Source organism: Camelus bactrianus, chromosome 10 (genome assembly GCF_048773025.1).
Source record: "Camelus bactrianus isolate YW-2024 breed Bactrian camel chromosome 10, ASM4877302v1, whole genome shotgun sequence".
In the NCBI taxonomy this organism is placed as follows: Eukaryota; Metazoa; Chordata; class Mammalia; order Artiodactyla; family Camelidae; genus Camelus; species Camelus bactrianus.
The window spans coordinates 11,809,398-11,826,707 of record NC_133548.1 but is presented as its reverse complement, the minus strand read 5'-3'; the positions used below and the strand labels follow the sequence as shown (position 1 = coordinate 11,826,707).

At 45.0% G+C, this 17,310-nt stretch overlaps 3 protein-coding genes across 11 annotated transcripts in view; 2 read left to right on the top strand and 1 right to left on the bottom strand.

Moving 5' to 3' along the window:
- The first annotated feature begins 120 nt into the window (after positions 1 to 120).
- Positions 121 to 2,224, top strand: SELENOH (selenoprotein H). 2 transcript variants are annotated; one of them, XM_010952384.3, is made up of 4 exons: positions 237 to 688; positions 772 to 917; positions 1,066 to 1,196; positions 2,033 to 2,224. In XM_010952384.3, exons 1-3 carry the CDS (start codon positions 567 to 569, stop codon positions 1,164 to 1,166), a joined length of 369 nt encoding a protein of 122 aa, XP_010950686.2. In that variant the 5' UTR covers positions 237 to 566; the 3' UTR covers positions 1,167 to 1,196; positions 2,033 to 2,224. The 2 variants fall into 2 exon arrangements, with proteins under 2 accessions (XP_074228083.1, XP_010950686.2); XM_074371982.1 differs by lacking the exon at positions 1,066 to 1,196 and having other exon boundaries at positions 121 to 688.
- Positions 2,225 to 2,318: 94 nt separating this feature from the next.
- On the bottom strand, positions 2,319 to 8,276 carry BTBD18 (BTB domain containing 18). The gene is made up of 2 exons (XM_010952422.3): positions 7,710 to 8,276; positions 2,319 to 5,085 (listed from the first exon to the last, which is right to left on the bottom strand). The coding sequence occupies exons 1-2, from the start codon at positions 7,831 to 7,833 to the stop codon at positions 3,020 to 3,022; spliced, it is 2,190 nt and encodes a 729-aa protein (XP_010950724.1). The 5' UTR covers positions 7,834 to 8,276; the 3' UTR covers positions 2,319 to 3,019.
- Positions 8,277 to 14,844: 6,568 nt separating this feature from the next.
- CTNND1 (catenin delta 1) overlaps positions 14,845 to 17,310 on the top strand; it is a 44,037-nt gene continuing 41,571 nt past the window's right edge. For 6 of the 8 annotated variants that reach the window (XM_045514784.2, XM_010952380.3, XM_074371979.1 and 3 more), the window contains exon 1: positions 14,846 to 15,086. The gene's annotated coding sequence lies outside the window, so the exon portion shown is untranslated. Of the gene's footprint in view, positions 15,087 to 17,310 lie in introns of all 8 variants that reach the window. The other 2 variants (XM_045514781.2, XM_045514782.2) reach the window with 2 other exon arrangements.

Here is a 17,310-nt window from a genome sequence, read left to right as displayed (position 1 = left end):
TGTATGAGAAATGGCTGGCAACTGCAGAGGAATCGCCGTCGTCTCCTTAATTCGAAAGGCAATCATGATTAGTTTCACCAGATGCCACGCATTGGTCCCCAGGATGGGGGAGAGTTGAAGTTTTCGTTTCCCTAACCGCAGAGTTATTAAATTGGAGTATAACGTGGAGTTAGTTTGGGATTGGCCCGCGGGTTCCAGGAAGGAGGTTTGGGTAGGGGCGGGGTCATGGTGCACACCGTTTAGCTGGCCGCGCGGTTGCAGAAAAGCCTGTGAAGCTTGGCTCATTTTCCGAGCTACCCCGTCGCCCCTACCGCCAGCACTGGTGGTTCGGTCTGGCCTCGCCCCCGCCTCTGCGTGCAGAGTGCCCGTGCCCGAAGGTCCCGCCTCCAGACCACGTGTGCGCCCTGCGCCACGCTTTCTGCGGCTTTGGGGAGGTTTTGGTCCGGGAGCCAGATTTCTGGCCCGCGGTTTGGAGCTCGGAGCGGGCCCGGCCTCTGCCCGGTGACCGCATCTCCACCCTATTCCCGCCCTAGGTCGGCTCGGTTCCCAGCCGGGCCCCAGGCGCCATGGCTCCCCGCGGGAAGAAGCGAAAGGCCGAGGCGGCGCCGGTCCCGGCGGCCGAGAAGCGGGAGAAGCCAGCGAGCGGCCAGAAGGGAGTGGAGGAGGCGAGTGTCGTTATCGAGCATTGGTGAGGGGTCTGGGGAGTACCGGGGACGGGCAGGGGCGCCGCAGACCGACGGCTCCAGCCTCTGACCTTCCCCATCTCTCTAGCACGAGCTGACGCGTCTACGGGCGCAACGCCGCGGCCCTGAGCGAGGCGCTGCGCCTGGAGGCCCCGGAACTTCCTGTGAAGGTGAACCCGACCAAGCCTCGGAGGGGCAGCTTCGAGGTGACGCTGCTGCGCCCCGACGGCAGCAGTGAGTGGGGCCCAGGTCTGGGGCGCCGGGCGGGGAGTTGCTTCGGTCCTAGGCGAGGAAGGTCGGTCTCATACCGCCGCCACCTGATGATTTCGGGGAGATGTTGGTGGATTCTAAAGTAACTTCGCTTTCCGCGGTCTCTCCCCAGCTGCGGAGCTCTGGACTGGGATTAAGAAGGGGCCCCCGCGCAAACTTAAGTTCCCTGAGCCTCAAGAGGTGGTGGAGGAGCTGAAGAAGTACCTTTCGTAGGGAGGTTTGGGCGGAAGTCCTCACTCTGAGGTTTGAAATGGGGAATGAGGAGGAATGGGTTGATTTTGTGCCTATTTGTGAAGCAGCCCTTAGTGTTACCCCTCATTTCACACAGGACATACATTTTCATAACTCGTTTCTACTCTCAGGATTTCCTCTAGTGGGAATACCTCTTCCCCTTTTTATTGGTGGGAAAAACTGAAGTCTGCAACAACAAAAAAACTTATTCCTATCCAGGGCGCCCTATGCTAACTACCTTGTTTCATTTCACCGTCTTTGAGCCTAAGGCGTGGAATACCGGTGGTAATGTAAATAACTCTTTATAGAAATGCAATTAGTGTCCTTAGGGGATGCAGTTAATTGTTGCCCTCGGGGTATGGACCAGTTTAATTTATATTTGTTAAAAAAAACTAATCTTCTACATCCCTGATGGCACGTTTTGATTCGCTGAACCGGTTACCTCATTTATGAATGAAACAAAATCATTCACAACTGTTTTATTTGTATGAGTCGTGACTTCCCCCTTCTACCAGCCAAATCTGTATTAACTTCAGGAATACTCCTGTCCTCTTGTGTTGTTACCAGTGTGTTTTTTCTGTTATAACCCCGTGAGATAACCCTGCAGTATGGTACCCTCACTCCTGGTCACGGGATCTGACCTTGTCTTTATCCCTAGTGTTTCATACAGTGCTGTGGCATGTTGTCAGGACTTGATATATTGAGTGAGATTTGGGGGGAGGACGCAATCCTTGAGCTCTCCTGGGTTTGTAGGTTTAAAGGTGGGGGACATGTCGTCTTCCTTGGACTGACTATATATGATTGCCTGGATCCCTTCTCTAACTTATCTTCCCCTCTCATTTTCACAGCCTTGGTCCCTGGTGATGTTGGAGCATTTATGACGGGACATGGCCAAACTTCAGTCATGTACCTGAAGCCATGGTTTCTTCCCCTCCAGAAATGATGGTTCAGTAGTGAGGCAACCCTCTAATAAGGCATTGAAAAGTTCCTGGATTTTGTTTAATAAAAATTAAAATAAAGTATCTGCGTTGATATGAAAATATGGGTCATAAAGTAAAACTTAATGTTACGTCAAGGGACGTGGCAAACCAGCCTTATTGGATTGTTCCCCCTTGTGTTTTTCATAGCCTAAGGTTACCAATTAACCTGGAACTCCTATGGTCCCCGTTAGAGTATCTGAAATACTTGTAAAAACTATGGGGGGAAAGTAATTTATTTTTTAAAAAGCAACTGTCTTTCAACTCACTTCTTGGAAGTGATGATGGAAGTATGTTTTCCTGGCCCCTGCGGAGGTTTTGGCTTACCATACTGGCAATGAATAAGCCACACATGTAGGTACTGGACAACATCCCGTCACGCCCACCCCACTTAGTGTTCCACCTCCCACCCCACTTAGTGTTCCACCTCAGCACTGCTTCATACCTTCTGGAACATTTTCTCTATACAGAATGCCCACCACAGAGAGTGGTCTTTCTCAACTTTTCCTAAATAAGTGGTGATTAGATGCCTCATGACTTGGGAGACCTGGCTTTGGCTATTACCTATGACCCACTAGAGTTGGCAACCACACGGTTTATTGTTTTGCTTGTTTGTTACTAACTGGAAAATAGATTATAAAGAAGTAAGGTGGTTCAAGTTCATAATTTTCTAACCATGGTATTACTTCTGCCTGGCTCCAAAAGCCTGGGGAAGGAAGGAGAGGCCCTATAGAGTGAGCTAGGGACACAACTGCCCCTTGTGCTAAGAGGACAGGGCATGTGCTTGCCTGTCAGTGTATCTTTTGCTAGCCAACATTTCCCACCCTCCCAGTGCCTCCAACCTGCCTCCCCACTCCACTACGTTAGTATGTCTACCTCTGTTTCTGACTCTGAGGAAGGGTCGGGCCATACGGAGGGAATATCCGTGGGCGCAGTCCCCTCTGACGACCAGTCCACCACGTCAATCTCTTCCTCTTCAGGGCTGGCAGGAAGTGGACCCAGCAACTCAGAGCTGCCAGATACCTCCTTGCCTGCTTCTGGAGCAGGGTGTAATACCTCATCCATAGGTAGGGACACTTCCAGCCCAGTCTCCACCCAGTTTGAACAGGGAGGTGAGAGGTCCCCATAGGACCTTTGGGGAGGGTCAAGGGAGTCAGTGTGGAGAAGCTTGTCTCTCTGACCATCCAGTGACTGGGAGCTGGTAATTTCCAGGTCTGGAGACCAAGAGCTTTCCACTGAAAACACCTCCCCTTCACTCGTCTCTGAGGGCATGACAAGGGGGCTCAAGGGTTCAATTGGCTCTTTGTTCTCAGAGGGCAAGACAAGGGAGCTAAAGGGCTCAATTGGCCCTTTGTTCTCACCAACAGGTTCCTTTTCCAGTCCTGCAAGCTCCCTGGGCCACAGTTCCATGTCTGGCAAACACCATTCTTCCCCTTCTATCCAGTTCTTTCCTGTTTCTGTCAGGTGGTAACTAGGGGTTCTGCAGCCCTCAGGCCGGGGACTCTCCAGAGACCCCATGGGTGGCTCAATGTCTGAACCACAGAGCATGAAGTCCAGGATCTCCTCCAGCTCACTGGTGGCGGCAGCACTGGTGATTCGGTACTCCTCGGCTTCACAGGGCTGCCCGAGTAGGGCTGTGTCAAACGCATAGGGCTCTCTGCAGTCAACAGCCAGTCCAGGTTCCTTCCCTGCCATCTCTGGGCTGGACCCGAACTCAGACTTCACCACTGGGCGGTGTGGGGAGCGGCTAGTAGAGAGCAGGATGTCTTGCAGCCTAGAGCACCCTGGGGAGCCCTCACACAGGTCTGTTCTGGCAGGTGACGTTTCCTGCTTGTTAACTGAGGGTGGCTGCATCCCTGGAGGCTCTTCCCAGTCTTCAGGTTCTGGGATCTGAGGGCTATCTTGAGAGTTTCTGAGGGGAGGCTCCTGCACCACCTCCCAGCAGGTGCCGTTGACAATCTTGCGCAGTTTCACTCTTCCAACCTGCCCCTCTTCTGCAGAATCTGAGTTAGGTGCCCTGACTTCAGGGCTCCGCTTCTTGCTCCCGCTCGTCTTTCCGAGGCCAGATGGGCTTGAGGTGCTCTGCAGAGGACTAGCTCGCTCTGTTTTCAGCTTGTCCTCTGGCGCTCCTTTCTTTATACTCTTCTGCCGCCAAAGACGCCGGCCAGGGGCTGTGGGCACTGACCTGGGTCCGCTTAAAAGGCTGGCAGGCTTGGATATACAGACATCAGGAGAGGGCTTTGAGCGACTCAGCCTGATCTTTCTGGGCAACAGCTGCTCATCCACAGAGGGGTACAAGCTGGGTGGGGAAAGTGCTGTAGGACGAAGGGCAGGATCACTCTTGTTCTCCTTATGTCCCCAGCTGCGGCTTGATGGTGAAGAGCTTTTTTCCTGTGGAGTTGGGCAGGCTCTGGCCTTCCTCTTGAGCAGAAGAGTGCCAGACAAGTTCTCCACGTTCTGTCGGTTGCTCTTCTCCTGGGACCCCTCTTCCTTCCCCGAGATCTTCAATCTCACTGTCTCAAAAGAACAGGGAGTTGGGGTAACAGGCAGTGGAGTTCGCAGGCGGGGGCTGGACGCCACCACCCTGGCAGAGATAGGTGTAGCACTGGGAGGCTGTAAGCACTCCCGGTTCAGTCTTCGGCCTTCAGGGGCCTTCACCAATTTCCCACCCTCTAGCTGAAGGGATTCGAGCTCAGATACACGGAGCTGACGAGCAGCAGAAAGCACATCCTGGGCTTCTTCTCGAGATACTTCCATCTCTGAGGTGTACAGGAAGTCCACGAGTTTCCTAAGTGTCCTGATCTTTAGGCCTCCCAGCTCCAGCACCACCTTCCGACCCTGAGCCGGCCTCTCCCGCTCCAGGCGCTCTGTGAAGAAAGGGCTGCAGGCCGACAGGATGCAGCAATGGGCTGGGACTGCCTCACCTGGAGGGAAACCCAAACACTTTGTTACCTCATGCAGACTGGCATGTTCATGGGTTAAGCAGACATGTGTCTACCTAAATATGCTACCCCTCCTCTCAGTTTCCCTCCATGGAAGTATAAATAGAAGGAGAAATGTGTTTCTTCTGCCTGGAACATTCTGCCATTACCTAGTTAATTCAATTTTTTTAATCCTTCAAAATCTATTTAGACATCACTTCTTTCAGAAGCCCTTCCCCAACCCCATCCCCTGTCCAGGTTAGGTGCTCCCAGGTACAGAGAGGTACTCTGTAGCTGTCATAGCGTTCAGCTCTCTGCACTGTAACTGTCCATCTCCTTCACTAAACCAAGCTCTGTGGGGACAGAGACCATGTTTGTCTTGCTCACTGAAGTATACCCAGTGCTTGACACAATGTAGGGGATCAAATACTTGCTGAATAAATGTGTTTGACTCACACAAGAGTTTAAAAATTTGCATAGAAGCTGCTTGTGGTCTAACAGAAAGAGCATGGGCTTCGGATATAGGCAATCAGGATCCAGTTCTCTCCTGAGCTCCATCCTCTGCCTGGTATCCACTCTCCTGAGCCACCTTCTCGTTTTATGGGCACTTCCTGGGCAATTTCAGCCTCCCCCATGGCTTCAGTTACCAGAGGCTTGCTGATGATTTCCAGATTCTACTTCTGCCCAGATATCTTTTCTGAGATAGTGACATGCCACAGCCTGCAAGACTACATGGATGTTCCACAAGTACCTCCAACGCAACCTTTCTGGAAAGCGAATGCATCATCCCCCACGCTCCAGAACTTACCAATTCTTACTTCAAAATAAGCTATCACATTCGCCCAGTTGCCCAAGACTGAAAACTAGAAGTCATCTTTGATTCTTCCTTCTCTCCTACCTACTCCATCTAATCAAACATTAACTTAAAAATAAAAGCTAATATTTCTTGAGTATTATGTGCCAAGCACCTGGGGATTTTAGCAATATTAATCCATTTAATCTTCCCTGCAGCCCTCTGAGGTAGCTCTTGTTACCACAGAGGAGACTGGCGTGGTGAGCTCACATGCCCACGGTCACAGGGACAAGATCGCAGCCCAGCTACAGTCTGTACTGCTCTTAACTGCACCAGGCTTTGTAAATGCTCTTTAACAGCTCATAAGCCATTCATTTCTGTCTACTCTCAATGCCTTGTTCAATCTAAACTCTCTTCTGGATTCCAAAACAGCCTCATATCTGGTTCAGTAATAATCTAGTAACTCTCACTGCAGCCCAACTGCTGTTTCTAAAGCAGTTATCATGACTTTCTTTTTAAAACCTTTAAATATATGTCTCAGTGTTCTGAGGACAAGACCAACTTCAGACCTTACACTGCTGCTAATTTCTCCAGCCATATCCCCAATCAATACACTTATAGTCTGTGCTCTAGTCATAATGAACCACTCATGAATCCCTGGTCACATCTCTAAGTTTCTGTACATAGTGTTTTCTCTGTCTGGGAATATCTTTCCCCACTTCTTCCTACTTCTGTTTGTCCTTCAGAATTTACCTAAGGGGTTAGTTCCTCCAAGAAATTCTCCCTAATCCCCATCCCCCAACCTCCTCAATTCTGTGAAAGATGCTCCTCTTTTGTGCTCCGTTATCAGCCTATACTTACCCCAATGTGTTACTTATTATACTGCCCAGTTATCTGAATGCACTGGTTATTTGTCTCTCCCTTACATGGTTTCCTTATAAGGAAGGACTACCTTCGTATCTATGTACAGTATACTAGCATATACCAGGCAACTAATATTTTTTAAAATTTATTTTGAATTAAGGATTGAATTCCAACTCTGCACTTACTAAGAGAACCAACAGGCAAGTCACTTAACTGTGGGCCTCAGTTCACTTGTGTAGAACTGGAACTATATGACATTACGTCTCTCATAAGGCTGTTACAAGAATCAAAGGAGATACTATACTAATTATATTCTGCAAACTGTAGAGTGCTGCACAATGTTGGTTTCATACTCCTTTCTGATAAATGAAGAAAGTGAGCTGGAGAGGGATGAAGTTACTTGCCCATTTGTGACTTTGTTACTAATAAAACTAGGACTTAAACTCTGACTCCTAGTCTTGGGCCTTTTACACTATACCAAGCTGTACCCTAAGCTGATTTAACATTTCAAGTGTAAAGGAAGGGGTGGGAAACAAGCTATATATTTGTAGGTTTAACAACAACAAAAGCCATCAATTTGGAGAAAAGTAAAAAACTTAAAACAGCTTGGGAAGAAAATATGTAACAGTATCATCTAATACTGACATTGTGCTTAGAACGTTAAAAGTACTGTTTTTAAGTGCTTTGCACACATTAACACAATCTTCACTACGGTATTATCCACATTTTATAGAATTCCTATGCTTACAAAACCTTACAATTGGTTTCATTTTTTAAGAGAAAGAGCATAGTGTCATTTTCACTCTTGAAAAATCTAATTGTCCCAGAAATAGCTCTTTACCAATTAGTTTACAGCACTCAAAGGCAATAATTACACATTTTACTGGCTTTGTCCTTCACTGTTGAGACCTAAAATCATTTTATCTTAATCCATGGTGAGTTTTCAACTGAGTCCCCAATAGTGTCTTACCTTCTGCCTGCAGAAGGACATCACAGAACACACCACTCTGTTGCTGGTGATGAAGCTGCAGAAAAGCTAACCGGAGGAACCGGGGATTCCTGTATAGGATTTTGGTACTGGCAGGCGAGCACATGTTGATCTCTTAACAAACTTCTAGGTTTTCATGGATCAGATTCCTGTGGGTGAGATAATACATTTCAGATATATGGTTATACCTAGTTTGATTTTTGTCTTTAAAATGGCAGGGAAATTTTGAAAGTGGGAGCCAACAGCATGAACTAAGGAACCATAAACCCAGAAATTGTGCCAAGGGTGTCTTATGGAAGAATATCCTAGTGGTTACATATGGGGGTTCAGAGATAGACTAGATTTCCATCTCAGCTGTGTTGTTTATTGGCCTACCTGTATAATTTCAGGCAAATGACCTAACATCTCTGGGCCTTACTTTTCTCATCTAGGATATGGGAACTGTAACAGTCCTTACCTTGTAGGACTGTTTTAAAGATTTAATGAGTCAACAGAGGTAAAATTACTTACCACTGTGAGTGCCTGGCACAAAATTAGCCCTCCAAAAATGGAGCTGTTATCCTTAAACCTTCCTCATTCACATTATCACTAAGACTCAACTCCTACAGTGCTGACTACTCATACTCTTCCTGAGCACCACATTTCAGAGTTTGAAGGGTATACTCCCCAATTTAACACATTTTAACCAAACAATATTGAGTATAAAATGATCTCTAGGAAGTCGTACACACCTTTTCTCTGAGCTCACTCTATCACACTAACCAGCAGAGGGTGCACAGTAAAGAAAAGAAGCTGCTGAACTTGGTAGGAAGGTCTCTCACAGAAATAATATTGCCACCCTTGGTTCAGATTTCTTGACCAAAGTGAGCCTGATTCTGCCTGAAAACTGGCAAAGAATTTGACCTTTAGGTCTGTCAATCTGGTTAATTACCTGGCTAACAATGAAGCGAGGTTAATTAAGGTGGGTATTCTGACTTCGGGCTTACTATGTTTCCAGCTTTCTGCACTGAGATGCCCACACTCCCTGCACAGCTGGTGTTCCTTTCCTGGCATGCAGTTTTCTGTCAGGTGGCACCGAGGATCCAAATAGTGCACATCAAATTATCAGGAAAGAACAGAATGGAAAGGTAAATTCAGAAACTGTAAACTCAATTCCATCCCAGCCAGAGAGATGGGATGGAGGACGGCAGCTGTTGCAAGGGCCCAAACTGAGGCGCGGGGGTAGGGGGGAGAAGCTTCCCAATCCACCAGCAATGTGCCTTGCCCCCAGACCCAACCTGGAATAGCTCTGCGGGAGGGGATGCTCCTGCTCGCCTTTCTGTGCTTGGGTCCTCTGTCCAGCCTGCCTTGCTTCCTCCCAAAGTCCAGCCTTGGGCAGGGAGGCTGAACAAAGCAGCACGACATCCTGAGGGTTCCTCTCCCCGTCCAGAACCAAGGTAATGGGGTTTGGCAGGGACAGCAGGACTTCAAGGAAGGTCCTGCAAAGCTGGGCGCCCGGCATGCTCCGGCAGACGGGGGCCCAACTCCTTAGACGAGAGACCTCTGGGCGCAAGGGTTTCTGGGAATGGAGTGTGGGGATCCCCAAAGCCCGATTTCAAGGCTCACCCTCACCGTCACCTCCGGCCGCACGGGCTTTGTAGCCACTCTCTGGTGCCCTCGTCCCGCCGCGGGCCCCGGCCCCCTCATGCACTGGGAGGTGGTGACAGCGAGGGCCTGAGGCCACGCGACCCGCGCCACACACCTCGCGCCGCCGTCCTCGCGCACGGTGCGTCGCGGGGGCCCGACGTCCCTCCTCCCCCCTCCAGCCCTCGGGCTTACGTCAGCCAGAATACGTCATCCCCATTGGCCGAGGCTCCTCGGAGAGCCAATCACAGGAGGAGGAGCGTTTGAGCGGGAGGCTAAGTCTCGAGGGACTTGAGGGCGGAGGGAAGGCCGTCGAGATGCCTGAGGAAGGCGGGAAGGGCCCACTTGGGAGGAATTCTTCTGGAAGCCGTCTTCACCTTCGGCACCTGATGAAAACACACCCCAGAGAGGCTCAGGACTACCAGTAGCGAAGGCTCCTCGGTGGCGGAAGGACACCTCTGGCTTCCCTTTGACGAGGCCGCGGATGGCTGGCCACTGCCAAGAGCGCAACAGGTTGAGTGGAGGAGTAGGCCTCTGGATGTCTCTATTGCACCTTGTCCGCCATGTTTCTAGTCTAGATGTCTGCTAACGCCAGGAATGTTCTGGAACAAGGTCCTTGGGCTAGTTTCTAAATTCAAGTTTTTCTCAGATTCCACTCCAGCCCCAAATCTCCGAGACCTGGTGACCAAGGAGGTCACCAGAACTTTACGTCTGGAGCGGTCTCCGGTGTTGGTTCCTTTAGCACAATTCCTGACGGGAAACAGCTGTTTTCAGTGATGATATCAAAACTTAAATGATCTCAAGTTTAAACATTTAGAGAGAATGCCAAGTCCCCGTTAAAAAATGCGGACAGCAGTTATTTTCCTTGTGCACATTGGGACCCAGGTCCCAGCTTCAGGTGGATGTCCCGTGATGTCCAGCTCTGGACCGCGCCGGCCGAATCCACCGCCACCGGGGACAGAATGTGGTGAATTAACACGGAGCAGCCCCCGCTGAGGCCAGCTGGAGGCGGAAAGGACGATGCCTAAGAGAAGGGAAACCTGCAAATGGACAAAACGCAGAGGGGTGAGTAGTAGAGAGCGTGCAATTCTACCTTTATTGAGCTCTTACACCTTTTCAGAAAGGATTTGATGTGATTGAAATATGCGGGTGGGGTGGGGTGGATTTTCAAGTCAGGTAATAGTTTCCCTGGTTTGAGGCCTCTGCTCTTAAGATGGAAGAGGAACAAGGAACAGAGGACATTTTTTGGTTGCCGTTCTCATATTTTGAAGAGGAAGCAATTCGTGAAAGGACATAAATCTTAGCAGGAGGACCGATTTTAGATGTTGTCAGCAGTACACACACACACACACACACACACACACACACACACACACACACGAAAGCCAGCACGCAAGGAAAAAAAAGGCAGAACATTACTTGTTCGTGTCATCCATGACTGGAATCAAGACTTGATTAGGCAGATCCAGTAACACTTTAGGTGATTCTGTGGAGTTGTGAAGAAATATATCCCATCTTGAATATATTGTTATCAAGATTAGATTAATTTTCAAGAAGTAGTGAGGATTCATTTTTTAAAAAAATCCATTTTAGTTAAATCTTGTGTTTAGTTAAATCCCTTTTCTAAAGGGGAATGATAAAGGGCCATCCTACCCAGGGCTTCAAAAATGACAGACTTTGGATGGTAATGTGTAGCCACCACAAGGTAGAAAGGAATAAAAATACTTTGTTTTTCTTTGTATGGATAGCCAGGAGTTTGGTGGTTTTTTTTTTTTTTTTTTTTTTTTTTTTTTTTGATTTTAAGAATTTATTCTTGGCACTCATAGTTTTAGTTTCTCTTAGAAGTAGAGTCATTGCAGCACAGTGCGCTGCCCTGTATAGTCATTTTAACGTTTCTTTTTAAAATACAATTTTATTTCACAACTCTTTCTTAATCTTTCACCATTTTATGATACTTTGTTTTTCTGTGTGTAAGTGGTGATGGTTGTGGGTGGAGAAGTTAAACTAAGAGTTGTAAAATCGAGCACTTAATGCAATATTCCATGCGTTAAAAACAAACAAGCCAGAAACAACAAAAAGAGAAGAAAAGGAAAGAAAAAAAAAAACCCAAATAGAAAATAACTCTATCTCTGAACACATCCTCAATTCATTGACTTCTCTCCATTTTTACTGCTACCACCATAGTCAACTCTGTATCACTGCAACTTGACCTTCAAACTAATTTCCTTGCTTTCAGTGTTGCCCCCACTTTAATCCCTTTGTCACATAAGCAGCCAGATCTCTTCAAAATGTGGGTTGGATTATGTCATCGTGCTGTTCAAAATCCCCACAGGCTTTCTTCTACCTAAGAATAAAGTTAAAAACTCCTTTCTATAATCTATAGAACCCTTCATATTCTGATTCTTGCCTATCCCTTCCTCCTCATTTCCAACATGCTCTGCTGGGTCCAGTATGTTTCAGCCCCTACACTTCAGTGCTTTGACATTGGTAGTTACCATTACTCGTATATTCTCATGGTTGGCTGCTTCTTACCATTCAGATTTCAGTTTAAATGTCACCTCTCCAGAGTTTGTTTCTGACATCCAATTTAGAACAAGCTACAAGTCATCTCATCAGTCTGTTTTAACCTCTGCATAGTCCTCCACCTCACATCATATTTGTTAATCTTCTTCCCCCAGCCCCTGCCCCACCCCAACTAGAATGTAAACTTCTTTTTTTTTTTTAACATTTTTTATTGATTTATAATCATTTTACAATGTTGTGTCAAATTCCAGTGTTCAGCACAATTTTTCAGTTATTCATGGACATATACACACTCATTGTCACATTTTTTTCTCTGTGAGTTATCATAACATTTTGTGTATATTTCCCTGGAATGTAAACTTCTTGAGAGCAGGAAACTTGTCTATCTCATTATCCTTGATATCTAGACGAGTACATGGCTCACAGTAAGTGCTCAAAATAACCCAAGAGTAACTAGTCTTTTTATTTTCTATTCACTAAGTATAAACAGCTTTTCCCTTAGTGAATATTAATCCTTGTGATGCTCTATTTGGAGGTAGCTATTTCAGATAAATTTAAAATTTATCAACTTTTCCACCACTGAGTTAACTTTTTGATTTGTGTATAATTTTATTCTAAATGTTACCTACAGATGCATTAATGTTAAATAACTTGTCCAGGATTACATAACTAGTAAGTCAACAGACTTCATTCATTCATTCATCTGTGGCTAAATATGAGATACAAGGGTGAGCTCTGGGGATACACCATGAACTGGAAAGACATTTAATGCCTTCATAGAGCTTATCTTTTGGTGGGGAGACAGGGAAACACACACGAAAAACGAAGGCAAAATCAGGATTTTCTGGAGTATGGCTCTGATCTAGGGACCAGTGAATCAACAAACATTTCTTGTGCTGATTGTTTTCCTTTGAAAATCATCTTTGGCTTTTAAATGTACTGTGTAGGACTAGGAGTAAATGGAAAGTAGAGTTAGAAGATGTGATAAGGTAGTAGGAAAATATTCTTAGATAATGAGCGTTGAAGGCTGTTTGTTTCTCTGTTAAATGTACTCATTTCCCATTCTAGTTTGTTTAAAGCCCATCAGACAAGTGCTGTGATGTCTGTTTGGTCTTCCAGGACTTCTGAGAGAAGTCCTTTTCAGCCACATTAGACCAAATATGAGGAGGGTCGATGAGACTGCAGACCAAATAGGAGAGGGTGGATGTTGATCAGATAACCTGATTAGAAGGGTACTTTCTTGCTGAAGACGAGTGGAATTCCAGTTTAGATAGATAAGGAAAGGTCAGGTTATGGTGACTAAGTGTTACTTTAATGTATTTCATGAATAAATAGGGTACCTTGAACACAATCGAAGGAACTTGGCCTTTATCCTGACTGCAGTGTAAGGTAATGGAAAGGGCATGGGCTTTGGAGTCAGACTGATGACGGGTTCACTTCTTAGCCAGATGAGCTCAGGCAAGTTTCTTAACCTTGAGGAGCCTTGATTTTCTCACCTGTAAAATGGTGGTAATACTATCTCCATGGTGATGTTTTAGAAGTTAGAAATAATGAGTGAAAGTCCCTCACGTCATAAATGCTTCATCGTTGATTGCTGTTATTGGGCAATGGTAAGCCACTGAAAGTTTTTGGTCAGGGTAGGTATTGATAATAATATTCATTCTTACTGAGTTTATTACTATATGTCATGCATTGTTTAAAGAACTTCATGTGTATTTTAATTCTTACAACAGTCCTGTGAGAGAGAGAGTTATTATCTCCATTTTATAGTTAAGAAACCGAGTCAGAGAGATTATGTAACTTCCAAGGCCACACAGTGTATAATACATTCACTTGAGTAAGTACAGAGGAGGAAGGTTTGAGCCAGTCTGACTGCAGAACCTATGCTCTTAACCACTATTTTAGATTATAAAAACTTTATGAAGATTCATTTGGCAGCAGTCTGCAGGATAGACTTTAGATTTTTCAGTAAAAAATAAAAAGGAAATTTTCAGGTCATCATTATCATTTTCATATAATCATTGAATGACCATAAAATACTAGTCTCTGTCAAGCATGTGTAAAAAAAAAATCCAGTCTCTGTCCTTCATGGCCAAACAGTCTAAGCACATACTGAAGATAAGTCAGAAAAAGAATACCTGTTATAATTCTTTATTTAGGTCAAGCGTGAAAGGAGAATGTACGGACTACATTGTCTTAACCTTGAAGTTCACAAAGAAGTTGAATTTTCTAGGTGAGACTTTCTTTTCCTTATATGTACTGTTTATCTCCTCTAAAACTATTGCTTGTTTATTGGATATCATTTATTCTCCCCCTCAAACCCACATTATTTTGATTTGGGGACAAATGGGAAGACAGTGATTTTCCTCATCAGCCAAGTGGATACAGCTTCCTTCTAGGTGGAAGTATAGATGCCAAAAACTGCATTAATTTTTTCTAGTTAGCTCTAATGCATTTAAACCAAAATAATGAAATTGAGAGTTTACCTCAGATATACCCTACCATTCTATCAACACGTTGTAGTTCTGTTTCTAGCATTTCTCTCTCCTTCCCTTCCTGTCTTTGGGAAAATGCTTTGGGGTGGAAAGCAACAAACCAAATAGCAGCAGGCAAATAAAACCAGCTCTTTTCTGTTTCCCCACCCTGAAAGGAAGGAGGGTGCAAGAACCCTATCGTCAAAGAGAACCAAGGCACTTAGGCGTGCCATTCTAAAAAGCCCCTGTCCCTTCAGCGTCCCCCTTCCCCCCGAGCTCTGCAGTAATTCCTCAGAGATTGTATATTCTCCACTTTAAATATATATATAAAACATCCCCTTCTCTCTTTTACTCCTCCTCTCACTGTCTCTCTTTTTTTTAATTTCCTATAATGAAGCTTCCTATTGGATAAAATCAGCTCCCTGATTTATGCCTGGCTCCTATTGGAAGTTCTCAGGGGCTGACATCACTTAGGAAAGCGAGGGGGTAGGGCTGCCAGATCAGTTTGTCACCACCCAGGCTCCCTAGCCTTTGGCTGGGTGCAACTTCCATTTTAGGTGTTGGATCTGAGAGAAAAAAAAAGAGAGAGGGAGAGAGAGAAAGAAGAGCAGGAAAGATCCTGAAAGGAGGAAGAGGTGGCGAAAAATCATCTACCTTGCTGGATTTGTCTTTCTCAGCACATTGACGAAGCCTTGGGTTTCTTTCTTAAAGGACTGGTTTTCAGAAGTCCACATTTAAGGTGTGTGCCTTTTAAAAAAATATGTGTACAGACGGGTGAAGGAGGATAAGCCAAGTCGAATTATTATCTTACGGTAACCAGAGGGAATTTAAAAAAGAGAGAGTCTGTTATGCTGATGGGTGACTTTTAAGCATTTATTAATTTTTGTTTCTACTTATTTGGGGGAATTTTGGCATTTTATTACATTTTTAAAAAGGTAAAGTATTCAAGATCCAGAAACAAACTTCTAGGTCTCTCTAATACAGAGAGATGAGTAGATTTCAGAGGGGTGAGAGCAATTCCGTAAGTTTATGCTTTGGTGTGTTCTTTGATTTTATATATATTTTTTCTGGAGTAGACTAACAAACTTTTGTTTTCAGAGCCCAAACCAAAAGTTGATTTTTTTTTTGGCATGTTGCGTGTGGGTTGGGAAAGGAATTTGTCCGGGTCGGAAGCTGGTTATACAGATGGTTCTTCATCTGTTTCAAAAGTTTTCCTCCCGCTTTTATCATTAAATCTGTGGAAGTGGAAAGTTGCAGGGGAGCTTTGCAGCTTATATGGTGGTATTTTTACCCCCAGAGAGTTTGAACGGCCTAGATCCGCTTCAGCCCTGCTGTTCCTGGGTGGATCCCTCTTTTACTTTTCCAGGTGCGGTGGGTGGGAGCCTCATTCTGCTAGACGTAGCTGCCCTGCTTTGCCTTATAAAAGAAAACAAATGGATCCATGTTAACTGAATTGCCATTTCCTTGCTTCTAAAACTACCTTTGATGGCAAAGATTTGTGGAGGTGTTGTATGTTCAGTCTGCATATACGGTAACATTTGGTTTATGTGCTTAAAGGGATAAGGAAATTCTAATCATGCTTTTTAGTTCACCTGAGTAAAGTGGCAACACACTTGAAGATATTTTCAGCTCTGCTCTCTCTGAAAGGGCCTTAGATTAAAATAAGGTTAGGCTAAGAGTATAACACCCATATAAACTTTAGTGTTTTGAGTGCATCCGAGAAAGCACAGAGGAATTCTTAAAACCATACTGAAAGTTGTTTTTTGGAGGTGAGTTTTTTGTTTGGTTAATTTGCCGTGAAATCAGAAATCTGTAAGAGCTGAAGGCCCATGACTGTGCTTTCATATCTTATATTTAATCTTAAGATTTGTTTTTTTGTTTGTTTTGCAAATACATTCTTGCAAAAATACTGATTCTAGATAATTATATAGCCAACTCATCAGTAGCTGAAAACTGGGTGTTCTCTTCCTTCTCCCTTTGAAAATGCGAATCATTCTGAAAATTATAACTAGAATAGATACTACTATAATTGTAAAAAGATGCGCTTTAATATGTAAGCTGCTCATTAGATTTAAACTGGTATGTAACTATAATAATCCTCTGATTTTTGTGCCCACCCCCCAACCCCTCAATTCCTTTTAGACTAGAACACTTCCTTAAATTTCCTTTCCAGAACAAGAGTATTTCTTGAATGTTGATTTCATTCTTGTGAGGTTGTGGCTTCAGAGGAAATAGAACTTTGTTCTACATTTTAATGTAATTTATACAAGGGCTATAGTAAGATTTTAATGTCTGGATCTCCTAATTAGAGCAAATGCAGTTGAAAAGAAAGAAAAAGGACAATGTGTACAGTCTGTTGAGCTGTAGTTCTTATTTCATTTCCAATTTTTTTTTTTTTCAAATGCCCTCTCTGTCTTGACTTCAGTCGGTGGGTGGGGGTTTGTTGGTGAATCTTTGGGAGGGTTGGTCTTGTTGCTGCCAGAGTGTCGGTTTCCCCACTCAACCTTTAGGGGGAGGGATGAGGGAATCTGAAGAAGGAGTACAAAGGCAGTTTGAAAATAGGTTCTGGATGACTGAGTGGTGGTGATTTGGGTCTAGCTTTAAGTACTGGGCTTTGTGTAGCTGCCGTGAGCATCCTCATTAACTAGCATCCAGGACTATTTTCACGAACTGAGGCATTGTTTTGACTGGTGTGTACTGTTAGAGCCTTTTGGTTGATAAGATGGAAGATTTGTCTTTTATCTTACCTGGACTAGTTCTTCCAGGAAATATAAGGGGTGTGAATAAGTACATTTTTAGTTTTTGTTTTGCTCCTCATTTTGGTTTGGGAGTAAAAGATGTCAAGTAAGTGTGAGTTGTGCGGATTTTTCTTTCCTTGTTGGACTCCTATATACTGTTGGGTTTCTTTGTTATATGACTAAGGTATGGTCTGTGTTCCAGGTGGGGGTCTCTTGGGTGATTAT

Coding starts and splice junctions, on each gene's coding strand:
- BTBD18 (XM_010952422.3), bottom strand. CDS start 7,833: ATGTGCTCGCCTGCCAGTACCAAAATCCTATACAGGAATCCCCGGTTC. Junction 5,086..7,709: donor TGTCCTTCTGCAGGCAGAAG/GTAAGACACTAT, acceptor GTTTCCCTCCAG/GTGAGGCAGTCCCAGCCCAT.